Source organism: Mustela nigripes, chromosome 5 (assembly GCF_022355385.1).
Source record: "Mustela nigripes isolate SB6536 chromosome 5, MUSNIG.SB6536, whole genome shotgun sequence".
NCBI lineage: Eukaryota > Metazoa > Chordata > Mammalia > Carnivora > Mustelidae > Mustela > Mustela nigripes.
The window spans coordinates 123858673-123879263 of NC_081561.1; the positions used below are offsets into that span (position 1 = coordinate 123858673).

A 20591-nucleotide genomic window follows, 5' to 3' on the forward strand; every position below is an offset into this window, starting at 1 on the left:
TTACGCTAAGTGAAATAAGTCAGTCTAAGAAAGACAAATACCATAAGATTTCACTCATATGTGGAATTTAAGAATAAAACAGATGAACATAGGGGAAGAGATGGAAAAATAAGATAAAAACAGACGGAGGCAAACCGTAAGAGACACGTAACTATAGAGAATAAACTGAGGGTTGATGGAAGGAGGTGGGTGGGGGATGGACCAGACGGGGGCGTTAAGGAGGGCACTCATGATGATGAGCACTGGTGCTTAAATGTAGATGATGAATCACTACATTTTACTCCTGAAACCAATACTACACTACATATAAACTAACTAGAATTTAAATAAAAACATAAAACAAAACAAAAGAAAATAGAGAATTCAGGTCTCACAGAAGGAAAGTACGAAGCTGGTTTCCTTCCTGACAGAATGGAGGAATGTCCCTCTTATGAAGGCCAGGCCTTCCATCAGGGCTTGGGATCCTCTCACCTTCTCAAGGGACCTGGCTTCTGGGGTGGTTCCCTTCTACTGGTCAACCCATCAACACACAATAATCTGGTTTCTCCCTGCTTCATGTCAGGCCATTGACCTTGTACGTCCCTCTCGAAATCTATGCTATTCAACTTCTCAAGACTGTCTACACACATAGTTACCCACTTCCCTCTTCCGGACCTCCCTCCTCCCTGATCTTGAATACACTGCCACAAAAGCTTTAAGACTCCATCTGTAAAAGGTTCTCTGAAGTTAAAGTTTCATTTTTTGGATTGATTTGTTTTCTTAGTACAGCTGTATTCTATAGCAAGAAAATGAAAAATCTGAAAAGCAATCTGAAGCAGGAGGAAGAGGGGGAGGGTAGGAAGACAAATCATAGTTGTTAAAAGACGGAGATGTTCAGTTAGCTTAGCAAGGATTATTTTTTCTTAAGAATCTTTTAAAAGTTTTAAAATATAAGCTTTCAGATTATAGCATTACACAAGACTGTTCTAACTAGACTAACAATGCAATACAACAAATGTATGAAAAGCAAAGCTAATCCCTCAATCCCACCTCCCTCCCCCATAAGAAATCACTCAGGTCTTCTCCCCTCTTCCTCAATATACCCTGTTCAGCCACCAGTCTGCCCCACTGCTCCTGAAAGTGCTCTTGTCAAAATCACAAATGAATACACCTGGTCAAATCCAAGAACTTTTTCTTTCCTTATTTGACCAACCACACTGAATGCTGTCTACCACTGTCTTCTTCTTACCCTTTCCTTGACCTCTTGCTCCCCCATGTCTATGGTTTGTGGGCTTTTCTTACACCTCCCTGGCTACTGCTTCTGGGTCTCCCTTCCTGGCCCTTCCTCCAGCAGCTAACCCCTGGCTGTGGGGCTGCTCACAATGCAGTTCTGACCCTCCCTCACTCTACTCCATGTAATTCTGTCCTTGCCCCAGATTTAAACAACACACTGAAGATGTCCATGCTTGTAACTCCAACTCAGATCTCTTCTTTTGAGCACGAGATTCAAATATCCAGCTCCATACTTGATATTGCTACCTGGCTGACAATGTAACATGCACAAACTTGACACGTCCAAAACATCCATCCTCCCAAACATGGCCTCCCCAACTCACTACCAATAACTTGACACATGATAGCAGCTGCTTAGATTCCAAATCTCAGAGTCACCCTTGATGTGTCCCTTCCCCTCTCCCCTCCACGTGCAGTCCCTGAGTGCGTCCTGTTGATTCTTCCAGGTGTTTTCCAAACCCCCTCTTCCTTACTGTCCACAGTCTCTCCGTTAGAGTAGGCCTCCTATGTTTTCCCTGGTCTACTGCTACAGATATGTTCCAGCAATCTCTACAGCAGCATCTGGCCCTTCCATCTATTCCCCACAAAATGGAAGATGGCTTTCTTAGACGAGAACATGTCACACTCCAGTATAAAACCCTGCAAGGACTCCCACTGCACTTAGGATCCCTAACAAACCCAAACACACCCATGAGGTCCTGCCTTCCCCCTCACTTACCACACCAGTCCTCTCTCAGGTCTTCTGTGAGGCCAAGCAGAGTCTTTGGTCTAACGCATCTCAACTTGGTTAATTCCCCTGAACATCGTATGTTTCCACTGACATAACACAAGGGAACTCTGGTTGAGCACCCAATTCACACTGTCATTCCCGGACCTAGTTATTTCACTCACGGCCCTTTCACCAACTTGCAAAATCTCCATGTTTATTTTCTGTTCACTTGTGTTTTTTGGTTTGTTGTTGTTTTCTTTCTGCATGTACTCCTCTTAAGGGCAAAGACCACAGCTCTTTTGGTCACTGTTTAATGCAATGCTTGGCACAGAGTAAATTCTTAATAAACACATAGACTGGATGAACGAAAGTGGTTCTCTTCCCTATCTCACTTCTCCAGAACAAGGCTGACCAACTTCTGATGGCAGGTGAGGAAGACACCTGTTGGCAGCTGTAGATGGTCTAGAGGAGGAGTGGAAGTCTAGGCAGGGGAGCAGACATGGTGCCGGCAACACCCTACAACACTCCTTGGTCCCTCCTCTCTGCAGATTCTGAGCAATGGTTCAAAGTCGGCACTTCAACAGTCCAATCTGCAGACTCCCTAGCAAAGCACCAGCCACAATTTAGAGTATTTGTATTCTTCTCTAATCTTTTCCAAATATTTAAATTAGCTATATGGACACTAAACTTTGGAGCTGAACTAGCTGTATCCTATGCAAAACATGGAAGGCCCCAGGGTTCTGACGAAGGCAGCATATACATGATAGTTTTTACGTGCACCATAAATAGTTTTCTGTTTGAGAGTCAATTTCAGAATTACCCACTATCCGATCTGGGATCAAAGAGCATATTCTATGTTTAAAAATGTTTACATGCAGGGCGCCTGGGTGGCTCAGTGGGTTAAGCCGCTGCCTTCGGCTCAGGTCATGATCTCAGGGTCCTGGGATCGAGTCCCGCATCGGGCTCTCTGCTCAGCAGGGAGCCTGCTTCCTCCTCTCTCTGCCTGCCTCTCTGCTTACTTGTAATTTCTCTCTGTCAAATAAATAAATAAAATCTTTAAAAAAAAAATGTTTACATGCAAATTATAGGCAAATTAATATTGATATCCACTCATAGACATATACATGTAGACACACGAACACAGCTGGCGCAGGGAGGACACAAGGCTCGCCAGCTATGACTTAACTCAGCAGAACCAAGTAGCAGATGATTTTAAGTGTATTAGGAATTTATATGGGCTGCATTTATCAGTACAGCTATACTAGGTAATGTACATTTCCTTCTTTTGAGACATTAACCAAGGTGAACAATAAAGCCTTCTCTAGGGTCTTAATGAGGCCACAGGGTTTCCTATCAGTTCCTACATGACAACACAGAACCACCTATCTCTGGGGACTCAACTGGTGAACTGGGAAACTGGGAGAGGCTGGCCGAGCCCCTCAGGGCTGATAGCACCAGCTGTGCCACCGTGTGATAAGGGACAACTCGTCTAACTTCCCTGCAGCCTCTTCAGCTCAAGAATGGAAATCACGGGAGTCCTGACTATGCGAAGAAAGGAGAGGAGGTGCTGAGGACATGGGCATGCAGCCTGGCACAGGGGGTGCCCACATCCTTGCTCTACTCCCAACTAACAGCGCCACTAGCCCCTTTCCCCGTCTTTTGCTTTTGACTGAGTTTCCCAGGCCAGGAACAAGAAGAGAAGCTTCTATAGAAGTTGGGACTTGGTTGAGTACTCAAATTGTATAGAACTTCAGAAAATGTGGTAAGGAAAAAGAATAGTGCAATGACAGAGCATGGAGAAAGGAGAACCAAGCAGAGGTGAGTCTGCATATGGTGGGCAAGGGCTTGGTTGGGAGTTAAGCCTTGATGAAGCCGAGTATTTGGGGTCGGGACTTGGGGCAGCGAGGCAGCACTTTTGCGGGGCTGGATGAAAGAGGGCATCAAGAACTGGGGAGAGAAGCTCACACCTGACACAGACAATGACCACACATGAACCTGGGTGTGCCCCTGTTTAGTACCCTCACAGTGCCTTCTACCTGGTGATGTTCTGCCATCATGTTTGCCACTATGACAGCATTTCTAATCTACCACTTACACTTGGTCAGCACTGGGAGTGAACAGAGAATGATCAAGCCTACTTCTCTAAACCCAGGTCAAGGTATACCTGACCCCAAACGAAAGGTTATACTTATGGACATGGAACATGTTTCCTTCCTTCTGCACAGACCAGTGAAGTTAGGCTGTAACAGCTTTTCCTCCAGGGAGATAATGGAGTATCTGGAGTGCCAGGTCTATTTTTACTCAGTCGCTCATCCATTGGCCATCAGTGTAATGCAGGCAAAGGGGAGGGGCGGGAAGAACTATGGAGCAGGTGGAGAGACCACACTAAGCTCCTATGTTCTCTTCTCCCCATCTGCCCTAAAAGACAGAGCAGAGCAGGAAGCCAAAGAACACTTGTCTAGGTGGCAGCCTACATAAAGACTTACCCTTGGGGTTTAAGCGGGAGACAGTCACAGAAAAGCAGAGAAAAATTCCTCCAACTCTCTCCCATTGAGCCTTCTCAGCACAGAGAAAATCTAAGCACTTTTAAGATTCCAGTTTCTAGATATCCACCAAATCCTATGAACTTTTAATCTAACTTCACCCATTAAGAAGGCAGAAATGATGGACAGACACTGGAATGGGTGTACTTGTCTAAGAAAAAGCAACTGAGAAGGTTGCTTCCTTTGGGCACAGAAGTGTCTTTCCAGGTTCACGGCACAAGAAGCCAAGGTCTTGGGCTAGCGCTTCCAAAATAAATCTGAGGATATTCTTCTGAATTTGAGTTTGAAGCAATCTGATACCCGTACTGGCATCAGTGCCAACCCGAGTATGATCTTGGGGGAGGTCCAGCAGAGATAAGATGACAACAGAAAAGCCATAAACACTTCAAGTTTCATTCCACTTTTAAGTGGAGTTTCAAGCTGCCATGTGGCAATCAACATTTAAGACTTACATAAAACTCCTCTAACTAAAACACAATGTATGTGTGTATATGTGTGCGAATATATCATATATGATAATAAATGGATAAAGAAATGAGAATCTCCATTAACATGCAACAAGATTAGAAGAGAACACTAAAATAAATCATAATATTTATAAGCAGTTTTAAAGATGTATTTATGGGCCTTTAGTGTCTCCCTTTTCACACAAGGAGTATTTTCATTGTTGAACAGGTTCTATAAGAATTTACACGGTAATCGCTGTATACTTACACGATGCAGAAACATACTTTTAAAGCTAAGCAGGTGTAGGAATTCAGAAGTCTTTTAGTCTAATTTACTTTAAAGGTGGGGGGAAAAAAAAAAAAACCAACAACCTGAGCTATAGAGTGTGCAAATAATTCATCCTGATAACGAAGTGTACAGATCAGCACAGCTCTGAATTCTGTCAATTATTTACATTATTGCCTTGATTTTTAGTTTCCTCATCTGTAAAATGAGAGGTCTCAACCATATGAACTCTAAGGTATATACAACTGGAATGCATACAATTTTGTCCGTAGCCCAAAAACATATTAGTGGTAGACAGATCACCTAGGAAAAAGCGAAGAGGCAGCTATGAAATTAGAGGCTTGACACCCTCCTCGGAGGCTGATGCATGCTATGTTTCCGTTCTAATGAGCAGGTCCTCAGGGATGGCCTGGGTCCACATACTTCACAAGAGGGGTGGTTGGGAGATGGACTTCCCATGGAGTCAAACATGTGGAGAGCCACCTGGCCCTAGCTTACCTGGCTTCCTCAGTCTCCCAGAGATGACCCCTTACACTTCACCTCTATTCTAATTCTCAGAGTCCCATCTTGTGCCTTACATTACACTTCTGCTAAAGTCAAGGCCAGAACTCAGTAAATACATATGATCATGTTCTGGAAGCAATATTGAAGGTCTTTCTTCATGGGAGAAGCACCTCTTTAAAGGGTGTTCTCTCTTTGTAGTACCTGATTTCTGCTGTCTGTAATTACAACATTTGAATATTCACCTTTTCAGTCTTTGTTTTCCTAATCCTGACCCTGAGGTTTAGGCAGCTGGCCACCAGGTGGTGTTTGGGTTCCTTGGTCTCAGGGTCGACACCAAAAATTTCCTTTTTAGATTTTCATTTATTTATTTATATGAGAGAGAGAAAGCACAACGCAAGTAGAGGGGCCAGGGCAGAAGGAGGAGAAGCAGACTCCCTGCTGAGAAGGGAGCCTGATACCAGTTTCAGTCCCAGGACCCTGAGAACATGACTTGAGCGGAAGGCAGAGGCTTCACCAACCGGGCCACCCCAGGTTCCCCATCCACACCAACAATTTCTACTTAAGTCCTGTTTTGTCTTGTGTGACAGATTGCTAATCTATTCCCCTGTTGCCTCCCCCAAAAAAGGCCCTAATTTTTAGCTGCACATATTTTTTTCCTGGAACTAAAACGACATCTCTAAACCTCATTGCACTGGATGGGGTTAGATGAGTACTTTTTCACCAGAAGGTGAAAGCAGACAGAATACATGTCACCTTTAAGCAAACATGCTTCTAAGACAGCTGGCATGCACCTTCCCTCCCCCGCTGCCCTGTTCTTCCCTACTGCTGCCTTCCTGTTGGCTAGAAAGTAGATATAATAGGGCTGCATGGTCAGAAGAGTTCAAGGACCATGAAGAGATGCTGGGAACAGAAGCCAAGTGCGATAAAGCAGCAAGAGAGCCGGAGCGCAGATTCCTCGCACCTTAGATACTGAGGGTACCATCAGACACCCTGGACTGGTTTCTCCTGAGCTTTTCTCTGAGACGGAAATAAATGTCTCTCTTCTTTAAGTCGTGGTTGTTTTGATGTTTCCTGGTGCTCACAGCTGGATCTAATCTGAATCACATATCTTGAGATTCAGATTCATTTTTATTCTTTTAAGGATTTATCCCTTTATTTGAGAGGAGGGGCAGAGGGAAAGGGAGAAGCAGACTCCACGCTGCGTGTGGATCCTGACATGGGGCTCAATCCCAAGACCTTGAGATTGTGACCTGAGCCAAAACCAAGAGCACGTGACCAAATGAGCCACCCAGGTGCCCCAAAATTCAGATTCATTTTTAAAAACAAAAATCATCAAAATGACAAAAGGTAGCTACCATTTGCCCACATACCATTCATAGATGATACCACGCCACTGATTCAGTTCTAACAAGAAGGAAGCTGCATGCTACTCTGTTTTCTATAGGATAAGGAAATAGGACGCTCTTTTTCCAAGATCGTTTTCTAGCAAGGAGCTGGAGCTAATTATTAGCAGTGAGTAACCTGAAACTGACCCACCTGCATATCATCAAAGCTCAGTAACCTGCAACTTTTTATGGATCTTGAAAGCCGTGACTCTTAGAACCAGGTAAACAAAATTTGAATCTATTTAAATGACTATTCCATAGGACAGCAAACTCAGTTTTATCTGTAGATATCAGATACATTTTAATGTACAGATTAACAAATGTAATATAATTTGTAAGGGACATATTACAAACTTTGTGTGTACTAAGGAAGAAGAAACCTCCAAGGAGTACCGCTGTCTCCTGCGGTACTGAGTTTACAGGTTGCCGGATCTCTGATGTTCAGGGCCTCTAATACAGTAAAGAACAATAAACCTAGATGGCCTTCCAGGAAGTGAATCTGAGCCATTCAAACAGCATCAACGCCTGTTAACTCATTAATGTCTCCACAAAATAAATTGAGCAAACATGCCTGCTGCTGGCTCACCATGTCCCCCGCAGGAGGGCCAAGCAATAGGGCTTCTTGCTGGCCGCCCCCCTCAGGCTCTCAGTCACCAGGGTGGGTTCTATGGTTGTCCTGGCCCCCGTCTCCGCTTCCTCAGTGCAGTTTCAGAGAAGCTCAGAGCAAGGTCGGCACAGCCTGGCTTTCACCCACGTTGTCACAGCAAAGCCTCACACAGAAGGCTCAAGAAACCTCCCCAGGCTTCTCATTTTGGGGACTGACTGCTTAGTTCTCAAGCCACCTTGTGATTTTTACTGAAAGAGGGTTGTCTGCAGATGGCTGCAAGTAAAGTCCTTTTTAAAACAGGAAGAGGATTTACTTACCATGCTATGAGGACGGCACTGACTTGGGTCCCCATAACTTACTTTTCTATTATTTAAAAAAAAAAACAACAAAAAACTCTTCAGCAACCTTTGCAGTCAAATTATTTTAACATGGCTGATATGAAAAGGGGAAAGAGACCCAAACACGTACCCTCTGAAAAACTATACCCTCAGTCTAGAACGCCTACATGACGGAGTGCTAAGGAAGGGTGGGGGGGTCTGTTCATGCGAGAATACGCCGCGGTGAAAATCATGCCTCGGATCACTGGGGTGCTCCAGCACTAAATCACCAGCAACAATTTAAAGCAGTTCCCTCGTCATTTGGAAGCACGGTGACCCCTCAAAAAGTTCTTTGGGAAAATCTCCCTGCAGTCACTCTTCACTGGCATTTCTGAACATTTCTGCCCGGCAACCATGAGAACACAGTGCTACGGAGAAGCTTTATCACCAGTTCAATGGTCAGCTCACTGGGGATGTGGATGAGTCAAAATCCAAGAACTGGATGTCCCATGCGCTCAGCACAGAAGTTAACAAACGTTAAAAGACTAATTAATGTTCTGAGAACGTGTTCTATGGACAGCAAAGCCTGTGTAGGCTAGCAACCACACACCAGCTAGCACCGAGGCTAGAAAAACATACACTAAATTAAAGACAAAAATCCCCACAGTCCCTCTACCTCAAGGCATCTTGGTAAACCCAAAGAAGTATTTAATTTTAACATTCCTTTTCAGTTACCCAGCAAACACCTTTGGGATGCTCCTGGTGTTTTGTATGCATTACAGCAGGTAAACCTCAGCAAAGTCCCTACTAAGCATAAGAAAATAGGAATCAAGACAGTTCAATCTGTTAAATACCTATGATTCTTACTATTTTCATAATATAGTGTTTGCTTTCACCCATAAAATTGGACTTTCCTTCCCAATTTTTTGTCTTTTATGAAATGTGGAAACTGTCGCTAATGGGAGTTTATTCATAGTACACTCCGTTCACTGTTTTTTTTTTTCCCCAGGTCCATAAATTTTGTCTTTCCTTTGGGGATGAGAAAAGAAAAAAGCCAATCCCTCAGCCTGGCTGGACAAATGAGACACCGAGAACCAAAAGGCGCACTTTGCTCCTCCTTCTACCACATTCCACTGTGGTGCAAACACTGGTCCATCCACAAACGACAAAAGGCAGCCCATTGCACGGGATGCTGAGGGCTGGATTCCCTTCTTGAATTTGCTGTGAAATTATTAATCAACCTGCCACGAGAAGGCAGAAAGGCAGAGGCAGTCTCCAAATGAGGCTGGTGGTAAAGCTGGTCAGGAGTCTCATGGGGAACTAGGGATAGCGGCAGCGCCCACCGCAGCACTGACCGAAGGCTGAACCCTGCCTGGGCTCACCGAGAATACCCTGGCAGTGTCTGACCTTTCAGATCTGTATGTCTCAACTCTCCAGTCTGACTTTAAATTTCCCACGGTCAATGTCCTATGTCTAGAAACTCTCTGTATTCAAACAGTACCATTGGCATTGAAGGTCAGGTCATACCTGTTGATGGACTAAATTTAACTAAAATGTCCCTGTTACTTAATGTTTGTTTAAAACACATTAATGGTCATAAAGGTAGACAGATTTTTTTCAGGTCAATCACTTATTACCAAACTTGTCTTATGAATGTAATTTCTAATGCTCAGCGTTTCAGCTTTTTTTTTTTCAATTTAATTTTATTTTTTTCAGTGTTCCAAAATTCATTGTTAATGGACCACACTCAGGGCTCCATGCAATACCCTCCATGATACCCCCCACCAGCCTCACCCATCCCTCCACCCCCCTCCCCTCCAAAACCCTCCGTTTGTTTCTCAGAGTCCACAGTCTCCCACGGTTTGTCAGCTCCTTTGTAAAGAGAGGGGCACAGAGGTTCTAATCAATATAATGTGGACGTGTCATTCACAATAAAAAAGGGAAAAAGACAGGATTAGACACGTGCACATTTGATAACCCCATCTAAAACTAAATTTTTATATGTACCCCTGATTGGAAGAGAAACAATTTTCCAGGATCTGATTTTCAAAATTATATTCTTGAGAAAGATCAACTTTCTACCCGCAGCTGCAGTTAGGAATAGGTAAAGGTTATACAGTTTTGTTCTATGTCTGTCAGCAGAATATGATGTCATACCCTCCACCATCCCCCCTCAACCCAAATTCAAGATGTGCTGGGTCTTGGGAATGTACAACACACAAGAATAGCCCTCTGTGGCCTAATTAGCCACGTGTTTCTCTGACCTTCTCTTTCTCCTCGTCTCGGTCTGTCTTACCAGCTGTCCCAGCAGGTAGCTCTACGTGGTCATGACCACCATTAATTTCATCTCACTAACCACGCAGCGTAATCCGTGCTGTAGGATTTGCTCCCAACAATAACATGCCTCACAAAATGTAAGAAGGGATCACAGACAGCCCAGAGGATCTTCTTTTTAAATCATATACGGAATGAATACGAACACCAGGGTCAAGAGGAATCAAAAGCGACATTACCCTAAAGTGACTGAAAACAAAAATCTACCTCCTCCCCCGCCCAAATGCTGTGGATGCTATAACACACCCGTCAGGATGGTTTCCAGTCACGCGCTAATCCCTCTCCAAGGCCTGCTTTTACAATGGTTAGGTCATCGCTGGCAACACCGCTGAGAGCCTAATCAAAACGTGAGGACATCTGTCACGCTCACATCTCACATCAAGGTTCTGCTGATACACGTGACTCTAAGCCATCGCACAACGGAGCTGAAGTGACAGAAGTTGTGGTGTTGGGATATCAAAGAGCATTTCCAAGGCACCCGTAAACGATGAAAGAATTCTGTTTTGGTAACTCACTGCAAGATGTCTGCTGTGTGCAATCAATAGGCAGAAACTCTGCTGTTGGCATTCTATGACTACTCTGTCCACAGGCAGAGCTCTGCTGTCAAAATCCGGAAATGAGGAGCAGCGCATTGACATGTGGGATGCACCTGTGCTCTGTCTAGCTACTTTTAAATATTTACCATCTTTCTCCCCTTCTTCTTCCCTCCTGCTATGGTAAAAACAAAAGGTTGTCGTCCAGTAGCTCAACATCAGGGAAGTTTTCTCTGTGAAGCAGAGAGCCAGGCAGAGGAGCTCAGCTGTGTGACACTGCACACACCGGTGTCACCCAAGCCTGTCCCTTCCCTGGTTAGATGTGTAGATGTCGGGCTACTCACGTGGCTGAGAGAGTTCTACTCTGCTGAGCATGTGCTCAGGTGTAATGAGTTATCTTTTCATTTATAAAAGAGAACGGTACAGATTAGCTGGTAACTAGTGTCTCTGGGAATCATTTATCAAGAATATCACTATTGCCAGCATGGACAAGAACGGCTACAACTCCAACTGTCCCCTCCCCTACCCTCCCTGTGAGGAGAGTAACCTCCCTGTAAGCAGCTGCCTCCCTGGTGTTATTATAGGTGCCCCTCCCTCCTCAAACCCCAAGATAACTGCAGACTTGAGCACTAATTTGGGGAAAGCTGGAAAGGAGAAGAAAATAATGTGTTTTCTAATAGAGCTGAGGGACTGAATAGTCAAGATGAGGCGATGAGGGGCGCCTGGGTGGCTCAGTGGGTTAAACCTCTGCCTTCAGATCGGGTCATGATCTCAAGGTCCTGGGATCGAGCCCCGCATCGGGCTCTCTGCTCGGCGGGGAGCCTGTTTCCTCCTCTCTCTCTCTCTGCCTATCTGCCTACTTGTGATCTCTGTCTGTCAAATAAATAAATAAAAATCTTAAAAAAAAAAAAAAAGATGAGGCGATGACACAGGGTCTCTCTTGGGTGACTGTCCAATTCTAGGGCAGCCAATGCGGGACCCTTGAGGGCAGAAAAGGGACAGTCTGCAGGTACTGCTCGGGCAGCCCTGGCATTACTGATGGGGGAGGCGATGGTGTGTACGCACATACCCTGGCCCTGAGGTTGCTGAGGCAAAGACTAGACACAGGCCCTGGGAGAGTGACATGTGACATTTGATAGGGACAGATCTCCAATACATGGAGAAAAGGGATAACAGACAAGAGTGACAGCCTAATAATGATTTTTAAAGTCTACTACAGGACTAGGTGAATGAGCGAACCACGTAAGTGCCAGACGGACTACTGGCTCCCACAGGATCTCTCTCCGGGCAACGGCTCACCTTGAAAATGAAAGCAGCAGCAAGCCAAAACAGATATACAGAAGACTAACAGTATGTTATATTATTTCAAATACTGACTGAAAAAATGGATTATATTCTATGTGCCAGACACAAAATATACATCATGTCATATAACCCTAGAGGAATCCTGCAAAATAGAGATCACCTCTAAAAAAACTTGGAGAGGTTAAGTGACTCATCCTATGTCACCCAATGAGCACATGCACATTGCAGGCCCGAAAGAGCTTCGTGACAAAGAACCTGTGCATCTACCGAGAACATTGGGATTTTATAAGTACTTTTTTTTTTTTTAAAGATTTTATTTATTTCTTTGGCAGACAGAGATCACAAGTAGGCAGAGAGGCAGGCACAGAGAGAGAGGGGGAAGCAAGCTCCCTGCTGAGCAGAGAGCCCGATGTGGGGCTCGATTCCAGAACCCCGGGACCATGACCTGAGCCGAAGGCAGAGGCTTTAACCCACTGATACACCCAGGCACCCCTATAAGTACTTTTTAATATAGACCAGGGATCAGTCAACTTTTTCTCAGAGGGCCAAAAACTAAGTGGGCCATATAGGCCCTGTTGCACTCACCCTATCAATGCACCAAGCCCGCCACAGGCACTATGTCAACAGATGGGCGTGGCTGTTCTCCCACAAAACCAGAGGCTGGTTTGCCAAAACCTGCCAAAACCTAGAACAAGGGGTGACAGGCTGCAGCCCTGGGCCAGATCTGGCCCATCATGGGTTTCTGTAAATAACACTTTACTTATGATATAGATGTAGGTCACCATCCAGACCATTTCTAGACAGGTGACGGGTAACTCAGCAGGCTGAGTTTCAGAGAAACACTGTGGGAGCATCCACTCTTTGTTCTACACTCGGTTCGGATTCCCAGTCTGTGGTCTGTGTGGTTTGGTCCTCCAGGTTGGAGAGGCCTGATAAAATACCTGGTACCTCACAGGTGACCTCTCACTGCAAAGGGTCAGACATGCTACGTCCTCAATCAATAAGTGACTCAGTTTCTGGGAGACTCAGTACCTCTGGGGAGCTGGAAATGCAAAAACGGAGCTTCATAACCCGAAAGGACAGGCGGCCAGAGATGGAACTTGTGGTGCCATGACGATTAATCAGTTGTCATTCATTCTAGTATTTTGTGGAGTGCCTCGTCTGCACCAGGCACAAGTACATGGGACCATCAGATGGAAAAGACGGACTCCAAGCGCCTGAGGAAAGACTTTGTGCAGAGCAGATCTGCATTGTTACCTGGGACACCACGAGACCTGGGCTAGCCAATTCTCAGGCAAGCAGACAAACAGTGTTGCTTCGACAGCTCCTGCAGGAAGATCCCCCCACAGCGGCTCTGGCGGCTCATCGAGAGCAGCTGCTGGGGGAGCAGAAGCTGCAAGCTCTAGGAGGGCAGGACCGTGCCCGGCTCCCTACCCAGGGAGAGCAGGAGCCCCAAAGACACCTGTTGTGTGTATTACCCGCGCTCCCTCCGCGGCTCCCTCCGCGGCTCCCTCCGCGGCTCCTGATACACTAGGGTGGCGACAGCCTGGCTCGGACGGAAGTCAGGTTTTCTAACTCTCGTAGACGCTCCATACCTGGATTGTCTGGTAATCGGAAGCATCGATCCCTTTCACCGTAACCTCTCGGAAGACTCGTGGCTCCAGTTCCTCTTTGGTGAGGTCACAGTGATAAATGATACCTAGAAGGAAGTGGAAATCCTGGGTTAGTTCACAGACTCACTGGATACGAAGTGGGGCGGCGAGGGTCACACGGCACAGCCAGATGCCATGAAGAGCATGGGAGGAGCATTAGCGAGGGACCGCGGTATTCTCTGCTGCCGAGTAAGGGTCCCCGCACCAAGACAGCTGAGAACGGCCCACTGCAGGGGATGCCATGCAGTGTTCCCTCCTGCTCATCGCCACCACATTGGGCCTTCCTTCTTACACCTGTAACCTGCGAGGGCATTTTAGAAGATTCCACAGCATTCTGTTGAGTATGAGAAGAGGCAGAAAAATGTCACGGTGGAAACTTAACAGGTTGTGCCTATGCCAGGTCGCGTAGGAGTGCAGGTCAAAGAAAACGGGAAACTTCATGTAAGGCCATTTTACCTTTGAGGTTGAGTATGACGCAAAACTCAAACGATTTGCCCACAGTCAACAGCCAGTCAGGGTCTTGTGCTGGGAACTCTGGGGCTCCAGACGGGTGGCCATGGGTACCCGATGGCCACCCGTCTGCGGACACACATGTGGATAGCAATCAGGGACTCAAGATGGCCAGGTACCATTTTCGAGTTACTTTTAAAATTCTGATCATCCCATTAACTGTGTGCAGCACATTAATGAATATACACCAAGAATGCCAGCTTATTTAATCCCTAATTAAAATTCCATTTCCTGAATTTAATGCTATTACACTCTAACAGGGAAGAACTTGATCAAAGAAACAATAAGTAAGATGAGATGTTACTATTTGGAAACAATGACACTGGGGTGGTTTATGAAACAGAATTAGTCATTCACAGTGACTGGTGTGGAAACAACCCGCCCACACAATACTTTAAGCATATGCTGTCAAATATATGAAAAATCAATTCAGTGATCCCAATACTTGCTGGAAAACTAGAAACTAAAATGGTACTCCCACAGGGCACATTCGAATTGATTGATCATATATTATAAGGGTGGCTTGCTTTCTTCTCAACTCCTCTGTGCATGTGGTTCATGAGCCGATGAGAAACAACATTCTGCACCCCCAATACGTTTACATTCTTTAATAGCACGACTGCTGATCTCTATGAATGCCATCGCAAGTCTCATGCTTACAGACAAATTATTTCAAGGTACTATAATAGGAAGTATGACCAATATTGATAGACGATAAGTAATATGACCAAAGTACTGCCTTTCCTAGTTTAAGTCATACTTGGATATCTGTTGAAATCTGTCTTTGTACAGCAAGTAGTTCCAAACTACATTCAGGGTATACATTTTTGGGGTGGGGGGAGGCATACATTCTAATGTACCAAATACTAAATAGTGTCCTTGTCTAGATGAATGTAATCATGAGGGTGAGGCTATTTTCAGAGATATGTTAATTTCTGAAAAGTTTCTAGATCAGTATGTACTTGCCCCCTTCCTCAAAACACACAAACATATGAATCTTAAAAAAAGAAGAAAAAAAAAAGCGAAGAAGAAAACCAAGCTGTACCACCAAACAACTAACAAAAAAGACTGCAAACCAAGCAGGTACCATTTGAGCCTCTGACTCACCTTGGACCACAGCAGCCCGCACCCCAGTGAATGATACGGGCCCAGGCAGCCATCACCCCCACCTGTGACAGGTGCTCCGTCAATGACCTTACACAAGCCACCAAAGTACTAGAAGACAAATTCCTCTGTGAAAGACCATGAATTGGAAATGTACTCTAAATGCCTGTTCATCCGTAAGAACTAAGACGTCACACCCTCTAACAGCAGAATGAAGTAAGTAGGCAAAAGGCTCTGGCTACTATGCAGGGAAAGGGTGCCAAGAACCTGACTTCTGCCCTTCTGTTTTGCACCAAAGTGGCACCGTGGAGGAGGCTGGGTTAAACCTGAACGGACAAGGCTTAATAAATACATTTGATCAATACTTTCTCTTTACAGATCCGTCTGGGTTAGCCTGGACGAGCCCATCACACATTCACATAATGTGAAACCCTATTATCTAATGATGCTTGTGTCCTGTCTGATTTGGCTTGCTAAGTCCAAGGGAGGTGGGTTTGGAGAAGACACCTTAGAACCATAGACTAGAGAGGACTGGTCAGGTGATCTCTAGGAAATTAATTTCCACGTTTAAGGGGTGAAGACAGAGCTGGGTAATGGAAGTCCCTTAAGGCCAGAGGAGGTGTCTGGACTTGAGGAGTCGGGTCTCCTGATGAAAAGAGAGGTTTAACAAAGCCCTATTAGTAACAGGAAGAAGGCAGGGATGATCGGCTCATACAGTCCCAATAATCCAAAATAAATGTAAGGAGGTAAAAAAAATGGGAGTGGGAATTAAGAGGAAAGGAGATACACTGTGAGAGACTGTGAAAGAAAAATCAGAGGACTTGAAAACAGGGTAGGTACAGAGAAGGCAAAAGAACTTTTTCCTAAAAGATGATCCAGACAGACCCACCTGGGTGGCTTTTAATGTTATTAAAAGAAAAAAACCTAAGTGGAAACTAAAACAAGTCTTAAAAATATTTGCCCTCCTTGGTATTTACACAAAGGAGTTGAAAAGTTATGTCCACACAAAAATCTGCACACGGATATTTATAGCTGCTTTATTCGTAACTGCTAAAACTGGGAAGCTTCCAAGATGTCCTTCAGAAGATGAATGTGTAAATAAACCTCGGTACATCCAGACAATGGGATATTATTCAGGGTTAAAAGAAATAAGCCATTGAGCCCTTGAAAAGCTATGGAGGAAACTTAAATGCCTAGTTCTAAGTGAAAGAAGCCAATACCATATGATACCAACCAGAAGATATTCTGCAAAAAGTCAAAACCGTGGAAACAGTAAACAGATCAGTGGTCGCCAGGGGTTGGGGGGAGCAGAGAGGTAAACGGAGGGAGCATGGAGGGTTTTTAGGGCAGTGAAGATATCCCATAGGATGCGATAATGAGGGATACATGTCATTACAGATTTGTCCAAACCCACAGAATGTGCAACAGCAAGGGTCAACCATAATGTAAACGAGGGACTCTGGGGGATTACGATGTGTCAGCGTAGTTTCAGCAATGTACCAACTGTCCACTCTGGTGGGGGAGGCTGTGATGCGGGGATAGGGGTATACTGGAAATCTCTGGTACCTTCTCCTCGATTTTGCTGTGAACCTAAAACTGTTCTAAAAAATTAAGTCTTACATTTTTTTATTTTGTGCCTTTCCCAAACAGTCTGGCAAAGGCTTCTTTGCTCATCCCTGTTTCCCAGAGCCATGCACCTGGGACTTGCTATACTGGATTATTACAAGGTGTGAGTCTGTCTGGAGCTAACCTTAGACAACCCTTTGGGGTTCCATGAATACAGAATTAATCAGATCAACCAATAAGTGGTTTGGGCCACAGGGAGTAAGTGCATCATGTTCCAAATTGCCCTGGCTGCTCGTGGTCACCCAAGTTCAATCTAAGGTACAAAAGTCTAAATAGCCTGGGTTCAAGATGCAGTCTTCACTGTGTGCCTCCATGGGAAACAGGGTCACCTGGCCCCCACTGGCCAGATGCACACGTCCTAACAGCCGGAGCTGAAGTTATTGTTGGCCCCGAGGCTTCACTTAGTATTTGGTATCTGTTGTTTACTGCAGTAGTAGACAGCTAACCTTCAGAGACCAGGGAGAGAGAGCTTCTGGTATGGATGTGCCTAGATGTATATATATACTCACTGATAGTTTCTTGCTTTTGAGAGATCATCATGCTCTGATGGCTATTTTTACTTTGGACAAGCAGACCTGAGTCTAGAAGACCTGTTCTCTGGTTTTAGATCTAAAAAACTGCATTAAAGGGAGAAAAGAGAAAGACTGAGGCAAAATGAGTAAGACAAGACAAAAGGGAAGAACAAAGCATTACGACAACAAATTAGAGCTTGTTTAGAAACTGCCTGGCAGTACTTTGCAACTTTTCAAACTTCACAGCAGTAATAGTCACGGATAGTGTTTCACTGCTTGGCATGGAACCGTCCCTTTACAGTAGGTCAGTGAGCCCTTTCCTGCCCAGGTAATGAGGAGCTTGTTCCTGAGTCACAGAGAGTCCTTGCAGGAGGTTTATAGGCCCTTAGGGACACTGGCTTTTGTTAAGAATAGGGGAGTCACCCCTATCCTGTTCTCCTCACTGCCCTTCATCCATTTAAACTGTTTAAGCTATGGAATTTTCAAAGTAAAAACTCTGGAACCCAGTATAAATTAGGGAAATAGGGAAATAAATGGTGAACCCAAACAGCAGTGGGTTCAGAACGATAATCTGAAAGAAATGGATTTTTTTCGGTTCTGGTGCACTGGCTGCTACTGTTCCCCAGGGCAAAAGGGACATGGCATAGGACCGTCCAACATGGGATTCTTGACCTGTCAGTTTCCAACTCCTGGTGCAGGGCATGGTTTCTACAGGGCTGTGGGCACTTTCCCCAGACCCTCTGGGTCCTCTGAAAGGCACAGGGGAAAGTAGAGCTGGCCGGCATTCTGGATCTACCATCAGACCTACTTACAGAAGAACATCACTCTCTTGGTTTCAGTAGCCCCGACAGCAAGCTGTCATGCCATTAAGACTCCTCACGATTAGCTGCTCTGTGACTCTCTCTCTCTCTCTCTCTCTCTCTCTCTCTCACACACACACACACACACACACACACACACACACACACACACAAAGTAGATGAGGCATTGCCGCCACCTGGCTGAATCCCATGATGAAAGAGCTGCTTCAGCACCTGTCTTGCTCTCTCCCCTACAGTCCCCCAGACTGTGCTGGGACCAGTGATTGCCACAAAGCCAGTCAGGACAAAAGGGCTATGCAGGAGCTTGAAAAACAAACGAGGGAAGTGCAGAAATGTTTTCAGCCAGACTGCTCTTAAGATAGGGTCTGCTAGGTCAACATCAAGCTGCCGATGGAGCCAGACTCCTGGGACAGATCAGGGTATGTGTGTGGCTCTGGTGACAACAAAATCCGGGCAGCCAAGTGGAGAAGCAGGAAAAACCAAAGCAACAAAATGAATGTGATCAACTGAAAAAAAATTACAGAGAGAACTGTTTGCTTTGGACAAAATTAACCCATACCATGGAACACAGTATCGTAACTTCTAAGCATGGCTTTTTTTTTTCTTTTCCCTTGAAACAAGGAACATATTTTCTCTATATGATGTAAGACTACACTTTTAGAATTATATTTTAATTCAGTTTAACAACAGCACAAATTATTCTCAGTCTGTTTTAGAAAACAGGTTTTTCATGTCAGATGAGACCAGAGATTTTTCTTTTATGCTTTTAGTTACTCTGCACTGTGTGTATCTTGATCTGTACAGACCAAAGGCTGAATCTCAGGTTCTACGTGTTCACATTAATTTTTTTTTTTTAAATATTTTATTTATTTATTTGAGAGAGACCACAAGTAGGCAGAGAGGCAGGCAGAGAGAGGAAGGGAAGCAGGCTCCCCACTGAGCAGAGAGCCCGATGTGAGGCTCAATCCCATGATTCTGGGATCATGACCTGAGCTGAAGGCAGAGGCTTTAACCCACTGAGCCACCCAGGCGCCCCTCACATTAATTTTTTAAATCACCCTAGAACACTAGTTGGTCCTGTACCCAGAAGGATACTCAGGATGTAAGATGAATGAGTGTGCCGTTTTAGGCTTTCACATTTCCCTGTGTTCTAAGCATCTGTTTTACTGTTTTATTCCCATTATGTAATTCTGGCTATACTACAGCGTATGGGATTTTCAATAACACAGCATTCCATTTCAATTTCCCAAAAGAAACTTAAACATTAAGTCTGATTTTTCAGCTGAGTAACACTGGTGAAAAGACTCTCACCTGGAGATAAAAAGGAAGTAAACTGATAAAAGATTTCGGTGTCCTTCTTCTGACCGCTGTACCCCACAATGCTGCCGACTTCCAGGGGGAAGGTCTTGAGGAGAGCACCAGTGGCCAGGTCGTGAAGCTGCAGAACGTTCCTCACGTCATGAAGGTAGCACAACACCAAAAAGTTAGACCTCACACAAGCGACCCATTCTGAAAAGGTAAGGACAGATAAAAGCTAACATGGCTTTGAAAAGTAGTGAAAGGCAGACTTTACTTCACTGAACAACACCTCTTTAACTCTCCATTGTGCTATGCAGCAATGAGACTTGCATAGTGATTTTGTAAGTGGATGTAATCATTCATCTAGTTCATCATTCAGCATATTCCTTTAATAAATTATTACTGTCATGTCCAGAGGAAACAAAATATTCTGCAGAATATTTTGTGATACAAATAATCCTGCCTACTTATTTTGGGCCCAGTATCATGGTATAGGAGGTAGAACCATGTCTGTCAGGGCTATTTTTCCAACAAAAATATATTGCACCCCAGGTATGTGCCAGATACCCTGCAAAGTCCTGGAGAAACAGGCAGGCAGATGATGTCACTTCTGCCCTTAAGATACAATCATATAAAAATACAAGTAATAACATGCAAGCAGAGGTAAGTGATAGGCTGGTTGGGGATCCAAAACACACAAGAGCCCTTAAGCAAGCGCTGAACTGCACCTTGAGTGCAGGGGTGCAAGGGGACGGGTGCCTAGCGTGGTGTCCGAGACAGCACAGCTCTCTGGGGGACGAGGTGGGGGGAGGACAGGCACCTCAAG

General features: G+C 44.9%; 1 protein-coding gene across 1 annotated transcript in view; it reads right to left on the bottom strand.

Annotated features, from left to right (window-relative positions):
* The window catches only part of PREP (prolyl endopeptidase), a 114572-nt gene that overhangs the window by 27382 nt on the left and 66599 nt on the right, over positions 1-20591 (bottom strand). Inside the window, exons 9-10 of the mRNA XM_059401124.1 lie at positions 19778-19975; positions 13837-13940 (exon numbers count right to left, since the gene is read on the bottom strand). Of these exons, the coding sequence (XP_059257107.1) occupies positions 13837-13940; positions 19778-19975 (302 nt within the window). The remainder of the gene's footprint in view (positions 1-13836; positions 13941-19777; positions 19976-20591) is intronic.